Source organism: Colobus angolensis, unplaced genomic scaffold (assembly GCF_000951035.1).
Source record: "Colobus angolensis palliatus isolate OR3802 unplaced genomic scaffold, Cang.pa_1.0 Scaffold230, whole genome shotgun sequence".
Lineage (NCBI taxonomy): Eukaryota > Metazoa > Chordata > Mammalia > Primates > Cercopithecidae > Colobus > Colobus angolensis.
The window spans coordinates 4,713,254-4,737,858 of NW_012115489.1; the positions used below are offsets into that span (position 1 = coordinate 4,713,254).

Below are 24,605 nucleotides of genomic sequence, written 5' to 3' on the forward strand. Positions count from 1 at the left end.
AGACTCAAAAAACTGCCTAAGTCCTTCCATTATGTTTCTGATGACAACTGAGGTGAATTTAAAAAATCTTTAAAGAAATATCACGTGGGAAATTACCATTGTATGTACTAGACAGCTTTCCCCCACATCTTTTAACACATTGCAATAGTTTTCTGATAGGTACTGGATAATTTTCTCATAATCTTAGGAAATCCTTTATGTTAGGAAACACACCGTCTTGTCAAGCATACAGAAAATTGGCTAAGTTTGAAGATCTTCTACCTAGCCCTGACTTTCCACGGGCTGGGGCACAGAAGAGTCCATATGTAGTTTCCCATGTAAACGTCGGACTGTTTGTTCCTACACTAGCTAACAAGAGTCTTTTTAAGCCCATGATAATAACAAATAATATTTTTAGAGTGCTTCCTGTGTGCTAGGCACTGCTCTGAGAGCTCTACTTATGAAAATATCCATTTAATCTCTCAAAAACCTTATACGGTAGGCAGTGCTATTGTTCTCATTTGTAGATGAGGAAACATGCAAATTGTTAGCTTGCCCAAAGTCTGGCAACTATGGAGGAACAGAGCTCGGATTCAAACCCAGACAGCCTAGTTCCAAAGCCTGCTAACACAACCACTGTTCTCCTCTCCCCATGTGGCAGCAGAACAGCAGAGTGGGTCTGGGTTCTAGTGTGGGAACAAGAAAATGGGGTGAAGTAGGAAAAAAAAAATTATCTTTTTAGTAACTTTTTACTTCACACTTCTCCATTTCCCCCATGGATGCTCTGAGTTACAGAAAAGTCCACTTTGCTGCATTTCCAAGCTTTTCTTTTATTTGAGATGGAGTCTTGCTCTGTTGCCCAGGCTAGATATTTATAGTGTTCATTACTGTCTCAAAGACTTTATAATAAGAGAACTAATTTAACTTTGCTTAACCCAAGATTTTCTGAATGTATTTGAATGATTTTTCCTCTGCAACATTCTAGTTGGTGGATCTCGACTCACTGCAACCTCTGCCTCCTGGGTTCAAGTGATTCTCCTGCCTCAGCCTCCCAAGTAGCTGGGATAATTTTGTATTTGTAGCAGAGACGAGAGTTTCACCATGTTGGCCAGGCTGGTCTCAAATTCTTGACCTCAGGTGATCCTCCCACCTCAGCCTCCCAAAGTATTGAGATTACAGGCATGAGTTACCATGCCCAGCCCTGCACTTAGAGCTTTTACTTCTCTCCAGGGGCCTCCACATGCAAGTCTATTCTCCCCCTACCTCCTCTCCTCAACCTGTATCCTCTTCCCTTACCTGCCTGGTTTATGACTACTCTGCTTTTGGGGCTCAGCTTAGGCATCAGTTCCAGTAGGAAGCCTTCCCTATCTAACCCTCCAGGAATACTTAAGCCTTCAGGCACCCAGTACCCCATACTCTCCTTACCTTGGCATTTAACATGTGATAGTGTAAGTGCCCATTTATCTGACCATGACTCCTAATAGAAGGTAAACGTCAGGAGAGCACAGACACCTGTCTCATCTCTATTGGGTTTCTGAGGTCTACAACAGTACTGAGCATATGGTTGGTGTTTAATAATTGCTATCCACAACTGCGCCATTCCCCAATGTTTGCCATGTCCAGAATAATATTTCTATAATTTATTCTTCTAGTGTATTAATGGGAAAGTAATTTCAGACTCTAGTATGCTGTCAGAAGAAGTGAGGAGGAGAGTGTTTCTACTCAAGCCTTGCCTCTTTTGTTCTTTTCCATTTTCATGTGCTCACCATTCCCCTGATGCCCTTTACCAGTGTTTAATTCCTATTTCATTCCTATTCCTTTTCCATTCCTCCTATCTTTATGTGTTAGGAGGAGATCCTTTGTAAAAACTCTGTGATGAGCATATGCTGTTGGGTGTTGGACAAGACCTGTCAGAGAAGTCCCTATTGAAAGGCTGACCAGACCAACCCAGGAAGACTATGTTGGCAGAACTCTTACCCCCACTTTGGTTCTCTGGCCATGTATCTTGGCTCCTTAGGGGAAGAAAACCGTTGTGATGGAAGCAGAGATGTTTTAGCAAAAGATCCTAATGCTGTTGCTGCTGCCTCCACTAAGTGATAAAAGGTGGTCAGTATTTCCCACTAAGTGCTGGTGTAGCTAAGACTGAGAGCAGTATGGGCAGAAGGCAACTTGAGAGGATGTCATCTACTTTCTATTCCTCCAGCTTCTACGCTATTTATGTTATAATTTTGTGAATAATAAACTGTCTTATTGAAGCAGTCTTGTGACCAGGCTATATTACCATACATTTTTTATTTTTAGTAACTATTTTATCAGTATAAGTCTAAGAGATTATATAAAAGATTACTTTTCCATATGTTTCTGGAACAGAAATTCAGGGATTTGCTCACTCAGCCAGTCACTCACTCATTCGTTCAACCAATGCTTGTCAAGCACACAGTTCAAAGGCGTTTCGCTGGGCATAAAGGGAAACTTGGGGATGAGTAGAGCATGGTCCTTGCTTTTATGGAACTCACGATACGTATGGATTTAGGAACAGAAATAACTGACACCATGTAGAACAGAATATGTATGATGTTGTGGGAAATGTGAATTAAGTTTTAGAGGCGTGGGAATTGAAGTAGCAGCAGATCATTATATCAGTGCTGTCCAAAACAATGTTCTGAGAAGATGAAAATGTTCAAATGTTTGTGCTTATGTAGTGTATATAGTACACTTATATACTATAGCCACTAGCCACATGTGGCTATTGAATGTTTAAAATGTGGCTAGTGCAACTGAGGAGCTGAATTTTGAATTTCTATTTAATTTAATTCAAACATTCACTATGGTTAGGTGGATACTATATAGGACAGTATAGATCTGATAGATCTATAGTCTGTCAGGCAAGTAGAATTATAAAAACTCAGAGAAGCATTGGGTCCCAAGAGGTAGGCTGGAGTGTCAACAATGTAGAGAGAACTGAAGCTCCTGTGGGCTCTGGGCCTTTGCACTGCCTGCTTATTTGACATCTCAAAGGTCTCAACGATTCCTCAAATTGAACATGTTCAAAATAAAAATCATGGTCCTCCCTGATTCCTGGTTCCTCTCTCAAAACCTGTGACCCTCGAATTGTTCAAACTAGAATTTTAGGCATCATCCTTGACACCCACTCCTTCTCACCCACACAACCAATCCATTATTTTCTAGTCTAAGTATCTCCAAACCCAATCGCTTTTCTTTTCTCATCTCCATGCCTACCTCCTTAGTCGAGGCTCATGGATTACTACATGATCTCCTACTTCCTTTGTTAATTTTTTTTTTAAATTGTGGTAGGAAAATTTAACATCATGTCTACCCTCTTGACAAATTTTTATGTGCACAATACGTAATTGCTAACTAGAGCTGGAATGCTGTACATCACATCTCTAGAACCTATTCATCTTGTGTAACTGAAATTATGTACTGGCCTCCTCCTGCTACTAGAAGAATTCTTCCTAAACATCAAAACCTGACCAGGTCACCCTCATGTTTAGGCTCAAGTCCCAAGTCCTTAACATGACATATAAGGTGTAACAGAAAAAAAAAAAGAAAACGTGACACATAAGGTTTGGTTCCTGTCTAACTAACTCCCCAATACGATTTTTTATTGTTTTTCCCCCTTTATCCTCACTGCAACCTCATTAATCTTCTTATCATTCCTCAAATAATGCTAGTGTGAACAGAGTGCAGGTGGCACATACAGATGCTTTGTGTGTGTGTGTGTATGTGGTCAAGTATCATGTACCGCTGCTATTTGGTTATATCAAAGTTTGAGGAAGCTCCCAGAGGCCCTGTGCAGGTGCCTCAAAGCAATAAAATAACGTTTTTATTTAGATCTGAGGTCTATCTTGGTTAATATAAAATTTTAACACATAAAGGCTTTCAAGAAGACTCAGGTCATGCATACCATTTTAACTGGGTTAGTAAGTGTGACCCATGCAGGTATGATTTGGGAAGGCAGAGCTTCCTTTAGCAGTATCATCTCCCTTGCTAGCTAGTTCATCATAGAACCAATCAGTAAAAACAAGGAGCTACTATTTAAGGTCTTTGAAAGTCAGAGTACTTGGCACATGGGTGATGTCAAATATATGTAGTAGAATAAAGTGCCCAGTGGAGGCAGAGGAGTTAGTCTCTCCTTCTGCTACTACCTTCCCTACAGCAGTTGGTCCCTCTGCCCTGTGTGGCATTTGTGCTATTGTTTCCTTTTCCATTTGTTGTTATTATTAATTTTTTCAGGTGTTTCAGAAAAAATTCATTATCCTCAAAAGTTGTTTGGGGCAGGGTTGTCTTCTTAGGAAAAAAGGAAATAAGCTACAGGCAGGCCTCACTCTAAGCAAACCTAAGTTGACAAAGTTTGTCTTCAAAGGTCCGTGGGTCTCCTATAGGTGTCTTGTTCCTTTTATTTTGGAGGGGGGATGGAGTTTCACTCTTGTTGCCCAGGCTAGAGTGCAAGGGCACAATCTCGGGTCATTGTAACCTCTGCCTCCCGGGTTCAAGCGATTCTCCTTTCTCAGCCTTCCGAGTAGCTGGGATTACAGGCATGTGCCACCACGCCTAGCTAATTTTATATTTTTAGTAGAGATGAGGTTTCTCCATGTTGGTCAGGCTGGTCTTGAACTCCCAACCTCAGATGATCTGCCCGTCTCGGCTTCACACCTGGGATTACAGGTGTGAGCCACCATGCCCGGCCTTGTTTCCTTTGTTTAAGGTACGGTTAAGCTCTAATCCAGGAGTGGTTGTATGCAAGTCATCTTTAATCACAACTAAACTCAAGCACAATAGATACATTGGACCTGTTAGTATCTATCCCAAGGGTACTTGCCTCTTACAGAAGCACTGGCTACAGTGTCTCGCATAAAGGGAGAATGAATGTTGTCCCAAGAGTCTTGTATGCTTCTACACAAGTGAACTGCCAAATGCTAGCTCTAGTAGCACTTGAGACAAGCTCAGCATCTACAGTGAGATGTTCCAGAATGATTCATATCAACTGCCTGGTTTACAGAAAGTTGTTTTCCTTGATATCTTTATTATTCCGTTCCTACTCTCTATGTGTCCCTAAAAAAATGAGTTCCCATAACAACTCAAAACAAGCTATTCTTGACTTTGTAAAAATCAAAAAGGTATTTGCCACTTAAAGATGGACTGATTTGAGTTAAAATGTTTCTATTGTCAGTATACATAAGAATCTCCTGGGCAAGTTATTACAAATGGAGATACCTAGGCCTCAAAGCAAGATGTTCTGATTCAGGAAGGGGGCTACGGTGGTGGTGGAATAGGGGCAGGAATCTTCATTTTTAAAAAGCATCTAAGCTCCTTCTGGTATAGATGTCCACAGGCCACATTGGGAGAAACACTGCCTTGAGGATTGATGGGTAAAAGTAAATTTTATAATCGGTATCAGGTGAAATATTTTGAGATGATGAAAATTTATATCATCTACTGGCAAACCCAGTATTATATTACTATTTAGTAATTTAGAAGAAAAGGCAATTTTTGGTTTTCAGAAAGAACAGTAATTAATTTTCTAGGTTATTTTGTGACCTTATAAGAAAATGGGATTATATTATTCACAAAAACTATTAAAGCAGATTGTTGTCAAAGTTTTGAGGTAAATTATAATTCAACCAACTGATCAATGAAATCTGAAACATTTTGGAGTGCTATTATTGAAACAGAACAATATCTTAAGACAAAGAATTAAATTATTTAACAAAAAATAAGTTTTCTTCTATGAGGAGGTAGGTATACTTATCTTAATAAAATCAATAATATTGTTTGACTCTTTATCTGATTTCAAATTACTGCAATGTGCAATTTTGAAAACAAAAGTTAAATGGGCTATTTTGGTGAGTTTGAATATGAAAATCCTAAACCATTGGGTAACACTCACAGACTACAGAAAGGTTAGTTTTCTTGCCTTTTTAAGAAAATTTGCCAAAAATTCTCACACTGAATGGCTAGTTCATTTGAAGGAACAATTAATTTCATATGTGCAGAATATGCTATTGAATATGCTACTGCTTTTTAAAACTGGACTTCAATATTCTTTGTTGGATCAAGATGCTGAAATAACTTCCATCAGTTTGTTAATGTGACTTAAAAAAAATCTCTTCAATAAATGTATAAATCTCTTGATGATCCATCCTTTGCCCCCAAGTTCATTTTAATGTAATAGAGATCACCTGTTGGATACAGGTTTTAAAACTAGTATGCTCTCAAAAGCAAGAGATGATACACAACCTGTTCTAACTTAGTTATAAAATTTTACAGAAATTATATGTATTTTATAATAAAATATTAATTCATTAATTATATGCCCTGGACATCTTTCAACATCAATATACATTCATTCTTTTCCGTAGATACAAAGTACTATAAGTGAAAACAATTTTGACCCAGCTTTAGTTAACTTTAATTTTAGCTTATATGTCATTAACATTTATAATTTAAGTTTGGACTCTAAGTTAAAATTCTCTTCAGATTTTATAAGTCCTATGGATAGGGAAGAGTACTCATTAGACCAAGTAAACACTGCTTTCTTCTTGACCTATTTCAAGAAATGAGAAGCCCAGATAAATAATTAACTTCTTTAGGATGGTTGTCTTATTGTTACCATGTGCACACTCTTCATTGTTATCATAAATACACTGTCAATACCTGAGGATGATTGAATTTTTCACTCTTCTTTGCATTGTATATACCTAAACCTTAGGTGGTTCTTTTAAGATAACCCATTATTTTTCTGATATTGATGCTTTGTAGCAGTTAAATGTCTTACTAATGCTTTCCCTCTTAGATATGTAATTAAAAGTTCCCAGTCAAGATGGTAGGCTGAGCTTCATGTGGCAGCAAGCTCTGCTCACCCTAAATCTCTAGAAAGGATAGAAAAGATAATTAACTAAAAATATATGTATACATATACCACAATCACACTGGAAAACAAAAAAGTAAACCCACAGTGGGTCAGAAACCATGAGGAATCCCTAAAAGATTTGAAGAGGGATCAGATCAACCAGGTAATAAAAGCCCAAAGAGAGCACGAGAGAGAGCTATAAAATTCGGAGCCACTCCGTGAGAGTTCCACACTCAGAGATGGAGAATATTGGGAGCAAGTAGGGGCTCATGGGTGACCACTTGAGGGTATGAAGCAGGGGCAGCCAGGCACTTTTGACTGCTACACAACAGAAATACTGAGAACTACGAATGAGTGAAGCTGAGCAGAGCCCTGCTGGCAGCCTTGTCCAGGAGGAAAGAGGAGCACCTGGATTAAAGACTGGCTGTCAAAGCACCTCATGTCCAGGTACAATAACGCCACCCCTCTCTTCCCTCAAGCGGGCTGCACAAACAGAAATCGCAGGCAATTGAATTCAATCTCCACTAAAACATACACACAAAACCAAGAATCTTCAAACATTAAAAAGGCAACACCAACACTTTGGGAGCAGAAGGTGGGCGGATCACGAGGTAGAGAGATCAAGACCATCCCGGCCAACATGGTGAAACCCCATTTCTACTAAAAATACAAAAATTAGCTGGGCGTGGTGGCACGTGCCTGTAATCCCAGCTACTCACGGTGGCTGAGGCAGGAGAATCGCTTGAACCCTGGAGGCAGAGGTTGCAGTGAGCCGATATGGTGCCACTGCACTCCAGCCTGGTGACAGAATGAGACTCCATCTCAAAAAAAAAAAAAAAAAAGAAAAAAGCAACACCGAGAAAACAGCACTCTGAAGTCAACAAAGAGTACAGTTTATACCTAAGGAAACAGAGTAATACAGCAAGAAAGGCACAGGAAGAGACCGCATCTACAAGAGGATCAAGTTGATGTGATAATGAAAATCTTTTATGTTATGTTTAAGCAAAACAAAATGTGATTTAACACCTGCAACAATTGGATGCCTATTTCTTTTTTGCTTTTTTTTACTAGTGTTGATCCCTGAGGCAGCGGCTAATATCTACCATCTACTATTCATCTATTTCCATTGGGTCTTTATTTGAGTTTTTTCTCCTTTTCTCCTTTAAAAATATTAATTAAATTGCTGCCAATAATTGTCTTTATGATGTACTAGGAACTGTGCTACGTGTTATTACTACATTTCCTTTTAATCCTAACAAAAATTCTATGACAGACTTATTATCCCCATTAGCAGATGAGAAAACTGAGGCTAACAGAAGCCAAGAACCCTCCTTGGGGTCCTACAGTAATTGGTACAGTTGGTCCTGGAACCCAACTCTTTCTAATAAGGAAGCAACTGCTCTTAACTCCTGATAAAAAAAAAAAAAAGATTGTGAAAACTCCTACATTCTTCAAAACAAAAAAGTGGTCCTGTCTTTATAATACACCTCACTTCTCATAGATCGTTAAGTGCTCATTGTGCTTTTTGCAGGGTCTCCTATCAACTTCAAAGTAAGCTTAAAAAAGCTTTCAGCTTACAAAAATACAGTGACAAGCTTGAAAAAATGTTTTTATCAGTGCCACATTCATCCTCTTCTTTTATCATTAGGCTCACAAACACAGGAGTCTGTCTACAGCATGAAAACTTGAGAGCGTTTTTCTTCAACTTGCTGATCTTTGAAGATCCAACTATAAAGCGTTATAAAAGAAAGGCACCTTGATTTCAAGACAACTACCTAGCTTGCTTTTGCATTGGTCTAATTTCATTTAAGTACTATGTGAGCACAGGCCTATTTTGAAGATTAGGTACTTAACATACTAAAACATCACTGAAGAACAAGATGAACATTGTTACTAAATGATGAGACATCTAGATAGTGGGGTAACTAGGCCAGTACAGTTGCATTTGGGCAATGATCAGTTTGGGAGCATAAAAAGATGTAGTGCTTTTAGCTCCTCTCATCTCTGAGCCTTCCTGGTCAGTTTGGGCAGGTGGGAAGGGGTGTCACCAAGCATGGAGGCCTCCTAAAGGAACAAGTGTGGTCATCTTGGGCAGGACTGTGGGCTCCATTGTCATTATGGCCTTTATCAAGATAGAGACAGCTCTTATTTTTTTTCTTTGCCTGGCATACCACCAGTAGTGCTAAGTATTTTTTATATTTAAGGAATAGTAATTATATGTGCCACCTGAAAGCACTGTGTGGAACAAACCTCAAGCCAATGCAGGGCAGAAGGGGGAACAATGAAATGAAAATGAAAGGAAATAGAGAACAGGAAAAAGAAAGAAAGGAAAGAGAGGGAGAGGGTGGCAAGAGTCGTTGATTACAGGTGTCATGTGGGTAGAACACAACACTACTCTTCCAGGCTGATGGTCAATTGGTGTGCACTATCTACCAATTATTGAAACAGTGAAGTTGCTGCAGCCCTCCAAAGACCCCGACATCCCTCAGGAACCCTTGGACCTCTCTGTGATCCAGTAATTAAAGGGTTAATATCTGCCATAGCGAAGAACTTGTTCAGCTACTCCAAGCTGTCAGAGCTATGCCATGGAATATGTTAGATATTTGAATAACACCTTTGTTCTTTCCCTCACTAAGCAAATGTTCAAGAACAACCACAGACCTACCTGTTTGCTTAAATGGATTATTCATTCATTTGCTTGTTTTGATGTAATCACTAACTGCTAGTATCCTGGCTCAGTGTTACAGCATTTCTTTTGTTTTAAGAAAAATATCTATGGCTTAGAAACCCTTCCTCTCCCCCTCAACCCTTGCACACCCAACACCACTGTACCACCCCCCAGCCCCGCAGCCCCACTGCCCCCACTCTAATCCTTCTCATAGACTACAGTACTTTTTTTTTTTGAGACAGAGTTTCACTCTTGTTGCCTAGGCTGGAGTGCAATGGTGCCATCTGGGCTCACTGCAACCTCCACCTCTGGGATTCAAGTGATTCTCCCAAGTAGTTGGGATTACAGGCGCCTGCCACCACGCCCGGCTAATTTTTTGTATTTTTAGTATAGATATAGACGGGGTTTCACCATGTTGGCCAGGCTGGTCTCAAACTCCTGACCTCAGGCAATCCACCCATCTCAGCCTCCCAAAGTGCTAGAATTACAGGTGTGAGCCACTGCGCCCGTCCGAGTACAGTACTTTTTAATGTGATCCAGGAACAACCTACATTAGAATCATCTGGTGAAACTGGATAACTATTCCAATTCCTGAGTTCCATCCCAGACCTCTTGAACTAAAAGCTTTGGGGACTTTCTTATGCAGCTAGAAGTTTGAGAACCTTTGAAAGATGAAGGCACAATTTTGATTTTTTTTCTTTTTTTTTTTTGCTTCTTCCGAATATATGACACATTCACTGTTTATTAGAACCACTATTTGTCCTGTCATCTTTCTCCTCAGAAACCCATTTAGAGCTCACAATGATCAGGAAGACAAGTAAGAGATGCTGGTTGTCTGGGGTATCCTTGTAATATTGTAACTCAGGAAAGAACCTGAACGCTTTCAAACCCCTGGTCTGACAGAAGAATGCCTTTTCTGGAATTCCTTTTTTTTTTTTTTTTTTTTTTTAAGGATCTTTGTTTATTAGACATTGAAAATAAACAGATGAAACAGCCTGACTCTCACATCAATTTGGGACAACTAGGTTTCTGTACTTGCATTGGAACTGACCAAATTCTCCTGAATATATTTTGTTCATCAGCAGTTCATTTCTAGTAATACAATGACTATCAATAGCAATAGAAAATAAACCCACTTCCTCCCCCGGCCAGCCCTTCCCATTGACTTCTTCTGGGAGGAGGACTTTGAGTAAGAAACTTCTGCTAATATTCAAAGGAAGACCACAGCTGTGTCGAAGGGTTCAGCTTGGAGATAGCTGAACTATTCTGAGTAATAAAGTGGAAAGTGTGGTTCTGGTTTTTGTTTCTTTGCCTTTGGGAAGGATAGGTCAAAGAAATGAGGAAAAGAAAAAAAAGAGGGTGAGCTACAGGGAGAAGTTAGGAGCCTGAGTTGCAAATACCTGCTGTTTTTGAAGGACAGAGACTGCCAATATTTTAAATTTCCAGCTCAAGTTGCAATGTAAACCCCTCTGGCTCCTCAAACCTTCAGTGAAGCCTGTCCTGCACACACGTGCCTTTGGTAAGTGGTCTGCAGTGAAAACTAAGGGAAACTGCTGAGTCTTTGTTTGGGCTATTGCAGTACACCACAGGGTCGGGGGTGCAATCCCCAAACCCATCCGAGTTAGAAGAAGCAGGAGCCGGAAGCTAGAAGTGACCTTGAGAAATTGAGCCAGTTGCTCCTTCATAGATCTGCACAGAGCATCAGATTTTTTGAACAACACACAAGATAATGTTTGGCACTAACTTTGTCCTGATTTTAAGGAGCACAGTAACACAGCTTTTATATTTCCTACATTGGCTTTTCTACTTTAAAATAATGTTGACGCTTGTAATTCTCTGTGTTTTCTTAGTAGTTCAGAATTCAGCAATCTCTTTAAAGAGATTGATCCATAAAGCCCAGTATTTTCTGTAGGTTTCACTGATCAGAAAGAAGGGAGATTTGCAGTGATGGTCAAAGGAATAGAAAAGAATGAAGACTTTTGAGAAAGAACACAGTTTAGAAGATGAGAAAGAAGAAGAAAGTGGGAAAACGAGAGGGAGAAAGTTGGTTGGGGGCAGGTGATGGAATGTTCCTTGGTAGGTTTTGTAGCACAGGCTGCTCCACCCAATCCTGAGGAGCTCCGGACAATCTTAGAGTTAGCCCCCAGCTGGTAGGTACAGACCTAGTGGGAGAACTGGACACTGTATCCAGTTGCATGCCACTCAGCCCGAGAACAACTAATTTCTTCCCATGAGGACTAAGGACTCCAGGACTCAGAGAAATCAAAGGCAACACCTTCCTACAAAGAAATGAAACTTCCTGCTTGTTAAATGGCTCGTATCAGGTCTAGAAAATTCTCTTTAACTTAAAGAAACAGCGATTACTGAAATGCATTTTGAAGGCTTGCCTCATTCTTCTGCATAAACCTGCTTTTTGAAAAATGACTGAGGAGCAAACCATGCTTGTGTGTGTGTGTGTGTGTGTGTGTGTGTGTGTGTGTGTGTGTGTGTGATGTTGGATTTGTCACACACATACATCTCACATCTGGTTTCTAGATGAACCAAAAGTGAAAGGCTGGAGAGCTGGGAGAAGCAGAAGCCCTAGAGAAGCTGCACTCTAGATCCTCAATGACTGAGAGCGCATGAGGCAACCTCAACTTTTTAAAGGTGACAATTTGGAAAAGAAATAGGAAGTACTGTACGATTGTAAAACAAACACTAAGGGGATTCTTTTTCCACAAATCCAGGTTTCTTTCTCCACCTAATAATTGTTGATTACCTTCTATTCCAGAATAAGACAAATACTCAAACATGGTGTGGATGTCTGAGATATTTATCTGCTTTGCCATTTTGGGGGGACAGACTTTTAATTGCCTGGTTGTAACTAATCATATCACCACACAGGTTGCTTTTAAAAACCAGGGGAACTGTTTTATTCTTCTGATAATTATAAGAAAAACAAGAAAAGAGAACAGAAGCATGTCTCTCTTTACTTCAATAGACCTACTACCACCCCTGGAAACACACAGGCTCTGTTGCCAGGACCAGGGCTGAAAAAACCGTTGTGGTGTGCAGTCATGCAGCTGCAGAGAGATGTGGACTGTTATAATAAATACAAACAGCTGATTCTACAATGTAGGTTCTTACTTTGGAGAGAAGGAAACCTCATATGGTTTTTGGCTTTGATTTTTTTCTATAACCAGATGTCTCATCTTCGGTTACTTTTTCCCGATAATATCTATTTGTATTGAGTGTTCTAGATGTTTTTTTCTACCTTTGATATGCCAGACAGAATGAAGTATAATCCTTCCCCCTTGGTGGCAATTTAAACAAAGAGAGACATATTTCTTATCTCTTTACTAATGGTTAATATAGCAGTTAAATGTCTCCAGCTTTTTAACTCTTTTTCTCTCCCTTATTCCTCAGATGCTGGAAAAACAAATAATCTATTGCTCTACATGATTCCCTGGACTTTAAAGCCATGCCATTAACTGTCATTATTGTGCCTTGTCTGAAAGGATAGAACATTTCCAATATTTTTGTAAAAATAGGTAGCTGGATTTTTGCTCATGAGGCATAATTTTGTTCTTCCAATAGCTGGAATGATTCTTTTGTTAGATAAGTCAATTTCATTTTGTTTTGAAAACAAAAAGCATGAACAAAGACATTCTTTTAGCATAGAAACTCACCATATCAGAAATCATTTCAATCAAGGCAAAGAAGAAGCCTTTAATGGCAAAAGTATATTCATCATCTAATCACTTATAAAAGAATTTTATTTGACTTGGCTTGGAAATTGTTTTAGCAGATTGTGTGACACAAGGCATCTCCTGCAGACTGAATCATAACACATACATTTGTCCGATATTCTTAGCTAGTTCTAAACATTTGATGCGTGTATACACAATTGAAAGTAAATCAGAAAGAGCCTTTATTATTTTTAATTATTATACTCATATGTATTTGTGTTTTGTTAAAATTTCTTTTCATTCTCCTTTATTATAATTATTATAATAAATTATAATTTCATTTTAATGCTTTTAATATTTTAGGGGTTGTATAATTTTGATCAAATTAGGTAAATCATCTCACAATGCATCTCATACTTTATTTGAGGGTAATGTATTTTACATTTTATTTATTTCAGCAAGTGTGAAAACATTTGTTTATATTACAAGTGGTCATATCTTCTTGTATGCTACCAAAGTTGATACAATGCCAGTTGAATGGACAATATTTTCTTATTTTTTGAGATGCTTAAACATATATTAGTTTTAGCCTCTTGATCGCAGGAGGAGTTCTTATAACAAGGGCAAATCGTGGCATATTGCCTTAAGTTATGCTAGGTGAGTATAACTTAAAAGCAGGGTGAGTATAACTATATTAAGGAAACTCTTCCCTGTAAACTAAATGATAAGTGTGGACTATTGTTGAGCTAAAATTAATATTAAAGGAATAGCTGGTGCCTGAGCAGAAAGAATCTTGAAGGTCAAATTGAGTGTGCAGCAGGGAACCAGGACCCTAAATATGCCAAGGAAACTTTTCAGTGGCAAAGTCTCTGAAGATGAGGAATCTGCCTTTCTCACAGGCCAGCTCCAGAGGCCTTCTCCTTGTCCTGGCTCACTCTCCCATCCAGTGTTCTGTTCACCTCCTCCTCTAAGTGGATTGGCTGATTAAAGGCTTACACAATGATGGCCCTCAAGGCATCTGCAGGTTAGGAGAGGGCAGGCTCTATCACAATCCAGGCATCCAGCCCTGGATCTTCCTCATACCCCACTGGGAATGTCTCATGTCCACAAGACTTCTCAGAGTGGGAGACTTGGAGAGGGGTTAGAGGACACCTGAGTGTCCTTGATCAGTGATCATGGTCCAGAGAGCATGGAACAAGGCTTGGGGCGGGCACTCAGTGCATGTTATTAATAGTTCTGCCATCTTGCTGTCTGCCTTGTGAAGGGGTAAATCGATGATCTTTTTGGAAATGTGATCCTTAGACTATAATTTAAATATTTAGTGGTATTTGAAAATGAGGATGGGAAATCTCAGAGGGTCCCTCCTCCAATTCCCAAGTAAAAATAGTAAAAAACAAAATAAGTCAAGGCAAACATTATCTAAAACTCACTAGCAGTCACCTCACAAGAAAGGGAAGACAATATCATGCATAAACTTCAAAAAGTAGTGGCTAAGGGGAGAAACAGAAGGTTCTGATGCCACCGGAGGCAAGCTAACCTTCCCACCTGTTCTCTATGTCCAGAAGCAATACTGGGGGAAAACAGTGGTTCTAGAAAAGCCTGTGCATTCTCTCTAATACACTACAGGTTGGAGAAGCAAACAGCCTGGGAAGGTCAAGGGAAATCCTTCAGCACAAAAGTCCTAAATACCACAACAGGATCACACGAGAGGCAGGAGGGGGATGAGCTGCCAGGGCTGGCCCTGCCCCAGTACAGGGCACTGAATGAGATCTCAGGGAACGGAACGGAATCTGGGTCCCCAGTAAGGACTGCCCTGGAGGCCAGCACAGCTAATATGTATGCCACAGAAGAGTGGATTCAAAGCCACACTCAGAACTCAAATCGCAGTTCTGAGGGGAAGGCAAATTTATCACGCTGGATTAGAACTTGCAGATGCACTTGTCATCCTTCAGCCAGATCAAAAGAACTAGTGTGACCCTGTTCATACAGCACAGCAAATTCCTGAGAGCCTGAGAGAATACTGATAAAATGATTGACACAGGCGTATCCTGGCTAAGATTCTTAACCTTAAGGACAAAGATTTCTTTGGAAATCCAGGCAGAAAAGCAAATCATTTTCAAAGAGGGAAATTTAGGTTGTCTGCGTACTTCTCCACAGTAAATTTAAATGCCAGAATCTTGAAATAAAGACCTTGTAGATTGCTTATACAAATGAAACATTAGCTGGGTGCAGTGGCTCATGCCTGTAATCTCAGCATTTTGGGAAGCCGAAGCGGGAGGATTGTTTGAGGCCAGGAATTCTAGACCAGCTTGGACAACAAAGCAAGACTCTGTCTCTACAAAAAATTTTTAAAAATATTAAAGCTGGGCATGACAATACGTGCCTGTAGTCCCAGCTATTCAGGAGGCTGAAGTGGAGGGATTGGTGCCCAGGAGTTCAAGGCTGCAGTGAGCTATGATTGTGCCACTGCAGTCCAGCCTGAGCGACAAAGAAAGACCCTGTCTCAAAAAAAAAAAAAGAAAGAAAGAAGAAAGAGAGAAAGAAGAAAGACAGACAGAAAGAAAAAGAAAGGAAGAAAGAAAGAAAGAGAAAGAAAGAAAGAGAAAAAAGAAAGAAAGAAAGAAAGAAAGAAAAAGAAAGAAAGAAAGAAATAAATAAAGAAAGAAAGGAAGGAAGGAAGGAAGGAAGGAAGGAAGGAAGGAAGGAAGGAAGGAAGGAAATCTTGTATTAAAAAAGACCAGGGAATGCTTCTGGGATAGGAAACAACTGGGAACAGTTTGTTTGCTGGCTTATCTTAGAAGGGCAGAAGAGAGAAGTTTCCAAGAGGGAAGATTAATAGGGGTAGTTCATAAAATTTGACCAGGGACAGTGTGGTTAAGGGAGGAGAGTCTTTCTGAGGCATTTCTATTATGCTTAAACCTAGGTAAGTTGCCTGATTAACAGTAAGTGGGTTCCTCAGACATTTCAATGTGCACTAGAAGGAAGAAGCCCTGGAGGTCCTCTGGACAACCTCTTTTTCAGGGATTAAGGAGGGTGGGTGAAATAAATTGGGCTCGGGCTGGAGTAAAAAGAAGAGTGACACCAGCCACAAAGTGTGCACCAGGCCCTGGGACAATGAGAGTGCAGGGTGTGTTGAGGGCCCCCCAAAGCTGAACTACACTGTTGAGTAACTCCCAATTCCAGTCAATGTATGAGAGAGCTTTGCCTCCAGTGATTCAGAGTATTGTAATAGTCCAGTCTATGAGCTGTTTCAGTCAAAGTATCCTGGGATCTCTTCTTTTTATATTGTGTTCTTACATTCCCAGTGCACAGTGGCATATTAATACTGGGAGAAATCTTTAAAGAAAAGCACTTACCACTGCATTTCCAAAATGTGAACATAGAATCCCTTTTTCCTGTGGTGGCTAAGAGCAACAAGTTGCAAAATACTGCCACATGCTGATATAAAACAGTTTTCAATATGTAAATATCTAATAAGGTCATGTTAAGAGAGTACATATAAAAGGAGAATGAGAGGAAAAAGAAAGGTGATGGCTTTGAGGCCTGTGAAGGAAAAACTTACCCACTCCTGGAAACAAGTTACTTGCTGGTGAAAATAGCCCAAGCACCTTTTGGTTTCAAGTTGTTGTAGGCTGGATTAGTGAAATGATACATACACAGATGAGGAGGGGACCATCAGTCTTTTGTTAATGCCCTCTGGGGCCCTGGCTTTACACCTGTTGCTGTCAAGGGGCTTAACTGATCATTCCTATAGCCCACACATGGAAAAAATCAGTCTTGGTTTCTCACCGGTATTAAGAACAAGACTAGAAAAAAGGTTTGAAGTGAATATTTCCCAGCAGGTTTTTACTAAATCCTACATGCAAACCAATAGTCAGGCCAAGGGTTCTTATGAACCCGAACTTTGGTGAAGCATTGTGTTGACACATGGGAAGAAGCCCTTTCTGTCAGAACTGGCTCAGAACCCAAAAGGAAGCAAAGGAAAGGTTAGCTCAGAATATTTTGATATTTTTGACTTTTTAAAAAATGGTTAATCTTTTGTAACCTTAAATTGTTCTCAGGAAAAAAAAATTTAGCTTCATGATCAGAAAAGCAGCATGTTAGAGTCAAGCTTACAGTTTAACAACGAAAGCAGCTAAATCAATCTGCAAGATAGACCCTCTGTTATAACAGTTGTTTTGTGTCCAAGCTCCATTCAGTTGAGTACAAGTCTATTGGCAGGGGTTATCTATTGTGTTAAAACAATTGCTAAGCTATAGAGTATTAAAACCTAATACTGAACAAAATCTGGGAGCACATAAATTCTAGTTAAATAGAATTATTTTTTTGAAACAGGGTCTTGCTTTGTCACCCAGGCTGGAGGGCAGTGGTGCAATCTTGGCTCACTGCAACCTCTGCCTCCCGGGTTCAAGTGATTCTCCTGTCCCAGCCTCCTGAGTAGCTGGGAGGTGAGCACCACCACATCTGGCTAATTTTTGTATTTTTGGTAGAGATAGGATTTCGTCATGTTGGCCAGGCTGGTTTTGAACTCCTGACCTCAGGTGATCTGCCTGCCTCGGCCTCCCAAAGTGCTGGGATTACAGGCATGAGCCACTGTGCCCGGCCTGGTTAAATAGAATTCTGTGAAAGAATAAGCTTGAGAAGCTAACAAAAATGTATATTACTTCTGTACTCCAAATGAGAGAATGGCAAGCAGACTGGATTCTGTCTTCATGGAGCTTAGAGTGGTATTTACAAAACAGACAACAAACAAAAGGCATGTTTCAACCAAAGGCCACAGAAAGGGAGAGGAATGAGGATTTGGGGGGTTTCATTTATGCTTGATTCATTGTCTTGTGATATTCTATGTTTGAAGAGAGGCCACCCAGCACGACGAGGTGGAATGCGGGTGGGAACACAGTCTGTGCAATCAGAGAGACATGAGATTGACCCACACCTTGTTTAGTCATGTTATGCCTTTGGGCAAGTTACCCAACCTCTCTGAGCTTTGGTTTCCTCATAGAATTCCTATTCATGGCTTGAGAGGAATAAACAGCGTAATGTGTATCTGGTATATAGCAAGTCCTCAATAAATGATAAATATTTTTAACAGTTAATATATTGGGCAAAGATGATATGAGATGGAGGGTATATCTGGGGAAGAGGTTTAAGGAATTGGATGGGAACGTGGAAAGCAAGAAATGAAGTAGAAGGCTATGAAAATAGTATTAGTTTAAAAGGCATATAGAGTTATTAGATGAATCTTCGTTAATTTGAACGCCAGTATAAATACTTTCAACAACAAAAAATAGTCTTTTTGGAGTCTCCACATTCACTTAGCAAAGCATTTCATTTTGTTCCCATCAGTATCTATTAAATCTTAGTGAATAAATATTTAGTAATAGAATCTCATTTTTTCTAAAGCATAGAATCTCTCTCTTCTTTCCCATTTTCTTACAAGCAAATAAATAAATTTTCTAATTATACCAGGCAGCAAATAATTTATCTGGAAGCCCTGTTATATGAAAATTCGTGCCTAGTCAGGTGTGTTTAGGGCATTTTTTGTTGGAGTTGGCATAAAAACTCCAATCTCAAAAAATTTGAGGGTCTGTAGCAGCACACTCAGAAGCATTTTCCCTGGAAGTTGCCAATCTAAGCAGCTGTGGCCGATCATAATCCATAGCAAATCCATTGGCCACATTTATTTATTTCTTCCAGGTTGACAGGTAATGGGGAAAACAAATGCACTCTGGAAACAATGACCTTCGAAAATTGCCTTTGATAATACCAGTGTCTTGGGATGACAGTCATCTATGCTGGCTTTGCAGCCTCTCCACCTCTGCTTGGCTGAGTCAGATGCCTTCCCTTGGCTTCAGGCAGTAGGAGATGCCAAAATCTGGGGGCACTTGTGACCTACTGCCGCCTACTGCTCTCTACCAGCCTTTGCTGTGGGGAAGGAGGCATCTGAGGGCAGAACTTTCTTGGACATCCGGTGGGAAACCTCTCTTCCAACAATCATTGTTTGACTCTGGCATCATAAATCACAAATACGTTTACATATTACAAACAACTAAGTAAAATGCAGTTTAATGATTCCTAGAATAATATAATATAATATAAAAATGATTTATAATAGAAAATCATCAAAGCATCATGGGTCTGTTAATAAAATTTTCATGCTAATAAAAGTAATAAAATTATAGACAGTGCTCACTTATTTTGATATTATTATATGTCAAATGCTGTATTAAGCACTTATAACAAATCTCATGTAGTGATTATAATGTGCTGGCAAAGTAGGTGGTATTATACTCATTTTTTCAAATGAAGAAAGACATACACCGAAAGAGGTAAAGCTAAGGTCACGCAGCTAGTAAATACATTAGTCGTGCTTAAACCCCAGGTCCACTGACTTTGAAGTCTGCATTATATGGCAAACACTCTCATGTTAGGCTCTGTACCATTAATAACATTAGTAATGGATAACCTGGAAACTCTGCACATCGGTTTAAAATGGGTTCATTAAAGCTGCTCTATCTATTTCACGGGACATTATACGTATTAAAAGACATAAACATTTTGAAAGTCCTTTGAAAAAGGTTAAAATCATATGTATATATTTGTGATAATATGTGTACATACACAGATGGTGCCCTACTTATGACAGTTCAAATTAACAATTACTTGACTTTATGATGGTACAAAAGCAATATGCATTCAGTAGAAACCATGGTACGGTATTCAATAAATTACATGAGATAGTCAACACTTTATTATAAAATAGGCTTTGTGTGAGATAATTTTGTCCAACTGTAGGCTAATGTAAGTGTCCAGAGCACGTTTAAGGTGGGCTAGGCTAAGCTATGACATTTGGTAGTTAGGTATATTAAATGTGTTTTCAGTTTATAATATTTCTAACTTATGAATGTTTATAAGGATGTAACCCCATGATAAGTCAAGGAGTATCTGCATATATATTCAATATAAATAAATAATACACTTATGCTTTAAACACAAACATGCAAACATACATACAGGGGCACAATGGTAGGTGGAGAAAGTATTAAACTTGCAATCTGGAGACTTGGATTTTAGCCTCAGATGTGTGATTTGGATATGTCACATCTCAACACTCACTTGTGAAATGGGGGTGGGTAATTACACTTAATAAAGAATTTTCCCATCTAAAGACTGTGTGTACAATATACCACCTATTTATGTATATGTATATTATTTAATCATTTAATAATTATTTATTTTCTACTTACATACTCCAGAATTATAAAAAATAGAATTCAGAATTTAAAAAAATTTTGCTACAAAAGAAATTTAATTCGTTTCTTTATCTTGCTTACCCAGTTACATAAAATGAATATATACTTTCTAATTCTGATATATTTTAACCTTCCTAAATGAAATGGTAAATTACTTAGTATTCTAGCATTGCTTAAGAAAAATAGCAGTGGCAGGATCAAGAGTAGGCAGACCTGACTTAAAAAATTTTGTGTTCAGAAAATTCAGAAAATAAATGCTTACTTTATGACACAAACACCAGTTTATTTTCTGCAGTGTTGTTTTTTTGGAAACAATACGAATTGTTAAATCGATTAAGCTTGTCACCCATTTACTGAAGTATTATACAGCTCTAAAGAACAATCAATTACTCTTTATTAAAATGTAGGAAGATATACAGGATTTATTTATTTAAAAAAAAACAAGGATCAGAGCATTGCACATAATATTCTATTTCTTGAGTAAAAAGCCAGTGAGGGGTAGTATTTATGTTTGTATTTGCTTATGTGAACATAAAGAAACTTCAGATGGACATATAAGAAATTAAGAAGAGTGGTTTCTATGGGGCAGGGGCTGGAAAGACCCAGAAAGTGGCAGACAAGGGTTAAAGGTAGCTTCACTGTACACCATTTTACAGTTACTGCTTTTTCAGTCAGAATGTAATTTCTACTTAAAATATAAAAGAATTCAAATGCTTTTTTAAAAGGTGGATGCTTTACAGGGATATTAGTCAGAGTTTAAAGTTATGAATCAGATTGCTTAATCCAGATGTCATGTGAGGTCAATCTAGATTAAGAGGGATTGAGTTCTGATTTGTGGAAGAGGTGAATGAAGAAAGAACAGGATACATTTTGGAGCATAATACATCCTGAGGCACCAGATGTTAAGGGGGTTACACTGATGACAAGATTTAAAATGTGAACTGTGGCATGGGTTACCAACAGCAGGCAGGCATTCAGGAGCCAGGGAGGGTTGCAAAGGAGAGGAGAAGGAGAACAAAGATAAACTCCATCTGCTCTGCAGTTCTGCCTGGGTCCTTTGTAGCTTTACTTCACTAAAAATCAGACCTTGTCGGGCCTTCAGAGTCGGAAAGAGGACTTGGTTAGCATTTGTGGAAACTCACTGAAAAGCATGACACCAGGCAACGTGTGTTACCACCGTGCTCTGCCACCACCCGCACTGGAGCTGGAGTGAAACAAAGATGGAAGAAAGTTCCCAGGGATCTCTGCCTAACCTCAGAACTCCTTCCCTGGCATGAAGTCACAGCCATAAAATGGAGTTTATAATACTTAATTTTTTATCTGAGGTGAAGAAATAAGAGAAATAAGGGACCTTTTAGAAAGTCTCACAAAAATAACAGTTCTGAATCATGAACCGGTATTGAAACAAAGCGACAGATGAGGAGCAGATGCAATGTGAAACAAGGATGAACCTTTCTGGAAGACAGATGGTCATGGCATCATTCCAAACTTGCTTTCTGTGTGCTTGCATTAGCAGAGGACTCGATCACTAGACTGTTTACAAACAAGGAGAAGACTGATCTCAGGAAGATAACATCGCAAGATGTTTCTACAGTGCAAAAACTAAAAACGTTTGTAGGCTTAGAACTGCTTTAACTAGACCATACTTTTGTAAGGAGAAAGACGTGACTAAGAGTAGTGTGGTCACTTGTAGGCACCCTTTTCCCCCCTCACAATAAACAACAATTGCACATAATTTACCTAAAATATTAATCATCTCAGGCATGTGTGAGCTTCTGTCATGCAGTCACTCAGTACCACATCCCAGAGAATTGCAGTGACATCTCTGGTAGAAATTTAAACGATTTACCTGAAAGGAAAGGAAAGTACTCCTTTGTCTGGCTCATTTTCCTAACTATATATTACCTTAGGAATCAGACAAGCTCAGAAAACTTTATACTGAGAAATAGAAAATAGCTAAAATGTGAATTTCATGAGTCCTGTTCCTTTCTCATTTGAATACTGGGCTCGGGAAACATGATGAATTGTGTGGATATTTGCAGTCACTTAAAGGAGGGCTTGTCAGATCTGCACTATTGACATTATGGCCTGAATAGTTCTTCGTTGTGGGGCTGTGCTGGGCATTGTAGGATCTTCAACAACATCCCTAGCTTCTACTCACTAGAGGTCAGTAGCACCCTCCAGTTGTGGCAATCAAAAATGCCTCCATACATTGCCAAATGTCCCCTAGGGGACAAAATTGCTCCCTTTGGGAACCACTGACCTAGAGGATAGCTCATTTTCTGTCTAACTCCTCTGTGTTGATGGGGTAACATACCTCAGTCTCATTCAACAGAAATGAAACCCAACAAAGGAAGTAAATGCAATGGTTATCATTAAGCAAAGCCACGTATCAATGAAGTGGATGCATTGCCTCTCCCTTTCCCCAACAAAACCCCAGCTGACCAAGGCATTTTCTCACAGAATGAAGACTTCCTACTTTCTCAGGCCTCCCACATGAAAGAAAAAAAACAAGACAAAGAAAATTCATTATACACGTATGAGTACCAGATACAGAATCATTCCTCCTTATGAAACTTTCCCCAGAAGCTAAAACATTCTCTGCCTTGGAGTAAACCATACTGAATAGCAAATGAGAAAAGAACTCACTGTTTCCAGAAGAGGTTTTGAGGAATTTCGTCAGGTCAACATTTGGCGGTCTGTTGGGTTTTGGTGGAGGTGGACCCAAGGTAAACAATGGAGGCAATGGCTTCTGCTTTGGGGTGGCTGAATTCTTGTCTCCCTTTTCCTTTTCCTGACTTTGGCCCCATGGCCCCTCCACTGTCAGCTTAGAAGGGGCCTTAGGGAACCTGGGAGGAGCCCCTGAGGCCGAGTCTTCCTGATTCGTTTTGCCCTGGAAGGTGTTCTTAGCAGCGTCTATCTTCCTATCTTCCTTTTTTTCTTCACCATTTTTGGAGAGGCCTGAGCCTCCCCTGCTCGCAACAGGTTTCAAAACCACTCCAGGAAAGGGCGAACTTGAAATCTCCCCTGCATGGTCTTTATTTTCTGGGTCTTCCCTTGCTGGTTTTAAAGGGCCGCTTTTGGACCTGACTCCCAGGGGAACTGGGGACCCCTTTGATGGAGACGCATTCTTCAAAGGGCTTTCGTCTTCGTGGGAGTTCTCAGTACTTAGGGGTGGCTTCTGGCCAAAGGCAGGTTTGGGGAAGAGGGGCTTGGATTCAAGATCTTGTGATGCTGACATAAATTTCCCTTTAACACCAGCCAATTTGGGGAATGCTTGCTTCTGTTCATTTTCCGGGGTTGGAGGAGTAGGCCCAGATTTCGGGCCTAGTGGCTTTAAGTCATGGTCTTGGTTTACACTGTGAAGAGATGGCTTGTTTCCAGGAGGCCAGGGAAACGCAGGTTTGGAATCTTCTTTGGGCAAGTTGATGGGCTTGGGGCCTACAGGTTTCGGAAATCCCACTTTTGCCTCGGGGTCTCTGGTGGTCAAGTTGGCTGGTGTTCCAAATCTTTGGCCCGCTCCAGTGGGCTTTAGAAACGGGGGCTTGGGTTCCTTGTCAGGCTTTTCCTCGGAAGAAGGTTTGACTGCCACAGGTGGCTTTGGGGACCCGAACTTAGGTACACTGCTGGGTCCTGCAGGAGGGCTGGCATTTCCTTGGTTGTTGAATAAGTTCTTTCTTGCTTGTATTCCTGAAGATGAGTTTGGCCCTGTGACTCTGAAGGGTCGGCTATTGACTGAGACATCCTCTGTCGGGTTGCCCCCTGTGTTAAATTTCGCCATGAGGGACTTTACATCTGCCTTTGCATCCTACAAACATAGGGAACAAAAACTAGCTGAGAGACAAAAGTCTTACTTGCACAGTTTAAAATACTATACCTTAAAGAGCTTCCTGGTTTGAGGCCTGCAGTGTTGCTGATTGGTTAGCAAGATATTGTAACATTTCTCTTCCTCTCTGGCAAAATAAATTGCGAGAGTTTCTTGAAAGGGGAAGGCTATGGTTGTGCATATACTTTTTCTTTTGGTTATCTCAGAATGACTTGCTTATTTTTGCTTAAGAAACAAGTCCTTTCTTTATTCTCACTGTTTCTCTAGATATCTTGTTGGATTTACTCTAACTTGGTATTATTTATTTTTAAAGTTTCACTTGAAAAAATATGGAAGT

The 24,605-nt window shown here is 39.7% G+C and overlaps 1 protein-coding gene across 4 annotated transcripts in view; it reads right to left on the reverse strand.

The window, feature by feature from the left end:
* FYB (FYN binding protein) overlaps positions 1-24,605 on the reverse strand; it is a 166,653-nt gene that overhangs the window by 75,526 nt on the left and 66,522 nt on the right. For all 4 annotated transcript variants that reach the window (XM_011944399.1, XM_011944401.1, XM_011944400.1 and 1 more), the window contains one exon: positions 23,092-24,250. In XM_011944399.1, the coding sequence (XP_011799789.1) occupies positions 23,092-24,250 (1,159 nt within the window). The remainder of the gene's footprint in view (positions 1-23,091; positions 24,251-24,605) is intronic.